Source organism: Vollenhovia emeryi, unplaced genomic scaffold (assembly GCF_000949405.1).
Source record: "Vollenhovia emeryi isolate VEMERY1.0 unplaced genomic scaffold, V.emery_V1.0 DF941603.1, whole genome shotgun sequence".
Taxonomy (NCBI): domain Eukaryota; kingdom Metazoa; phylum Arthropoda; class Insecta; order Hymenoptera; family Formicidae; genus Vollenhovia; species Vollenhovia emeryi.
In genome coordinates, this window is record NW_011964763.1 from 1372 (window position 1) to 4925 (window position 3554).

The 3554-nt window shown below is 40.5% G+C and overlaps 1 protein-coding gene across 1 annotated transcript; it reads left to right on the plus strand.

The window, feature by feature from the left end:
• The first annotated feature begins 1481 nt into the window (after nucleotides 1–1481).
• On the plus strand, nucleotides 1482–2888 carry LOC105570901 (E3 ubiquitin-protein ligase AMFR-like). Its single transcript, XM_012028353.1, has 5 exons — nucleotides 1482–1722; nucleotides 1815–1911; nucleotides 2024–2295; nucleotides 2382–2623; nucleotides 2750–2888. Coding segments are annotated over exons 2-5 (570 nt in total). The 5' UTR covers nucleotides 1482–1722; nucleotides 1815–1910; the 3' UTR covers nucleotides 2805–2888.
• The last annotated feature ends 666 nt before the right edge of the window (nucleotides 2889–3554 follow it).

A 3554-nucleotide genomic window follows, 5' to 3' on the forward strand; every position in this document is an offset into this window, starting at 1 on the left:
CTGTAATTCAATTCTGTATCTTACATAGTAAAAATGCTAAAAGTGAATAGCTTTGTCTCTTTCTAACCGTCTCCTTATGCGGTGTCTACAATAAAGCCTATCACACAATGCCAGGCAACAGGCAATAGGAAGAGAGAATAGAATTTTTGACGCGTTGGATTCGTCAGAAATTTTCTACCAACCAATCCAACGCATCAGAAATTCTATTCCCTGTTCCTGTTGCCTGTTGCCTGGCATTGTGTGATAGGCTTAAGATTTCAAGACGTACGATTTAGAAAATTGACCAATTACAATGGAGTATTTCCTTCACATTTGACCACGAGTGATTAATTTCTTAAGTCTTACGTCTTAAAGTCTCTTTGTAGACGCCGCGTTAGAAAGAGATAAAATCATTTACTTTTAGCATTTTTACTGTAGTGTAAGATATAAAAGGTGCGTTCGGGGAGCGCGCTTTCAGCGCTAAAAGCGTCTTCTATCTTTGTTCGACACACAGCGAGTGACGAAGGTAGACTGACGTTTTCAGCGCTAATAACGTCTCCCCGAACGCAGCCAAAATGGACCCCCTGTTCTCTATAGCTGTACTGGCTGCACTAGTTCAGATATAAAAAACCTTGTTACAATCCTTTGTTACAAATGTACAATTTCCAGGAAAAAACTGCAGAAAGATGGAGTGTGCATTCGCGTGATTGGCAATTTGTCCTTGCTCCCAAAAGATTTACGCAAGATAATCGCCGAAGTTATTATGGTCACTAGGGACAATAAAAAATTAATTCTGAATTATGCTTTTCCTTATACATGTAAGTATGATCATCGTAAGTCACATTTAATTATATTTGCACTTGCTTATTTTTTATACCAAGCATAAATGAAATTATATACATGTATATGTAGTATATGGTAAAACGTAATGTGTATATACATATAGTAATTCAAAAAATATAAATTTTTAAATATTTTTTTATATCGGTAGCAAGGGATGACATTACTCATGCAATTAAGGATATAGCAAAGGGCGTAAAGCGTTCTGATATCTTGCCCGAAGATGTTGATGAACACCTGATTACCGACTGTTTGTACACTTACAAATCTTCAAACCCGGATTTATTAATTCGTACTTCTGGAGAGACTCGACTTAGCGATTTCCTTATGTGGGAAGTAAGAAGACCATTTCGTTCTTGTAGCTCAAATATATTTCTTCTCCTATAATTCGTCGAGGAGGAAATTTATTCATTTTTTTTTAGATTGCTGACACCTACCTCTACTTCACTGATGTATTGTGGCCTGAATATAGTCTTTGGAATTTTTTTGTTGCAATCTTTCATTATCAGAGATGCTTTCCTGACTTGCAAAGAAATAGGATTACGAAACCGATCGTGCGTAACAGTAGGGTATCCATGTTTCTCGACAAATTGTATCGCGAACGCGATATTATCCCAGAGAACATTATGACGTCTTAAAGACGTCTTAAATAGTTCTAAGACGTCTTATGAAGTTGTCAGAAACTTTGACAATATAATCATGGACTGCTAGGCCGGTATTCATAGTCCAAGCTTGAGTTTCAAGACGATCTTAAGCCCGTTCTCAAGACCAAAATCGATTCATAGTTCTTGCTTAAGATCGATTCTCAAGTTGAAACTTGAAGTCGGTCTCAAGGTAGAACTGCAGTAAATCGCCGACTTGAAATGGTCTTGAGCTGTCAAGTTGACAGTTTCCAGTGAACAGGTTAGTAATTTCGTATATCTTATACTTTTATAATAAATTGTGTTGCGTTTCCGTTCCGACGATTTTTACCATGGCTTTTGTTTTATTTTTAGAAGAGAGATCGCTAGACACGCATACAGAATGGAGAATACAACGGAGAATCACGAAACACAGAAACTATTTGGCTGTATTGAATCATATGGAGCAAAAGTATGTTATGTAATTTCTAGTAGTTTTATTATTTCCATTTTATTTATACCTTACCTATAACACACTGAAAGTCTATATGTGTACAATAGCTAAACGATCGTTTCATTTTTAGTGCAATCCTGGCTAGAGCAGGACACATCGTGTCCCACTTGTCGATTGGGTCCGAGTATGCAAGCGAATCACAGAGAGAACACTCCAGAGATGCCACCCGAACCACAGACTCCTACGAGAAGAAACGGTAATCATTTCTTCCTCTTTCTCGATGCATCGAGATACGTGTCTTGGTTGCCCAGCTTCTCCGTCGAGGTTTCGCACAACAGATTACGTGGCAACATATCTACATTGGCGCACACTAATTCCCAGATGGATGCTATGGCGCGACAGGTAATCTTTTTTTTACCATTCTTATATTTAACTCTCGTAAAAGGGACAAAAGGGACAATTTTATCGTAACGAAACATCTTTATTAGGTACAACTACTCTTCCCCCATTTTTCTCGCAATATAATCCTAGAAGACCTTAGAATGACTCGATCGGTCGAATGGACAATTGAGAATATTTTCGACGGGGTATTAACTATACCACATCATTTAATCGAAGAACCGCAAGAAGAATCCGTCCCACAAATACAAACGGCTATGACGAATATTGTGCCCAGCTCTTCTATTCAAAATTCACCAGATCCTAGATTCGATATTCCTGTTGCCGACAGGTAAGGGCGATATAGAAATTACCAAGTTTACGACAGTGATTTATCGCGAATCCGGGGACACCCGGATCAAGATGATAAATCAAGATGAGAGAGATAATATGCACGAACGTATTATTGTTTCTATAGCGGAGAAGAACCTTCGAGCCTTGGTGGTCGTTTCTCGAAATCATCTGCCGAGTGAGAAGTTATACTTCAACGACGGAAAGAACACATGCGATTAACGGCACGCAGAAGGGCGTCGTCGAGGTGACCAACTGCTTTTGCGTGCCGCATAAGGAGTCCGAGAGCCAGGTGGAGGCCGACCTCACGTACGGCATGGATCTGTACGACCTGAATCACCGGGTCAACGCGCAGGAGAATATCGTCGGTTGGTGGGCCACCGGCAACGAGGTTGTTTCTCACGCTCGCTTCCCCGGCGAGAAATGACTCGTCGACCGACGTCGGCACCGGCAAACTGATGCCGAGTGGAATTCGACATCAGTTGCTTTCCTCTTACATGAAAACTCGGATAAATCTCACTTGTGACGTCATAACTCAGTTGAATGCATGTTCCTTTTGGTTCTTGAGAAGTGAGATTCAACCAGATTTAACTGTTTTGCACACAAAAAAGTTTTGCACACAAAAAAGTTTTGCACACGATCAAGACCGTGTGCTTTAGTGAGTTTAATAGACTCACATTAATGATGTCATATCTCAGTATAAAATACTCACATAACTGAATGACTCAGTATCACTTGAGTGTAAAAGGAAAGCAGCTTTGTCTCGACGAATCGTTCCTCACCGGGTCGTACGTGCCCCCTTCATGGCGCGCGACTAAACGGAATGTATCGCAGGTCACCACGCACTCGTCCGTCATCCACGAGTATTATGTGCGGGAGTGCAATAATCCGGTGCACCTAACTGTCGACACTACACTGGGGAACACAACGAG

Excerpts from the sequence above, each read along its gene's own strand:
- LOC105570901 (XM_012028353.1), top strand. Across the intron at positions 2,296-2,381 it reads TGGATGCTATGGCGCGACAG|GTACAACTACTCTTCCCCCA; the intron begins GTAATCTTTTTT and ends CATCTTTATTAG. Across the intron at positions 2,624-2,749 it reads GATATTCCTGTTGCCGACAG|CGGAGAAGAACCTTCGAGCC; the intron begins GTAAGGGCGATA and ends TTGTTTCTATAG.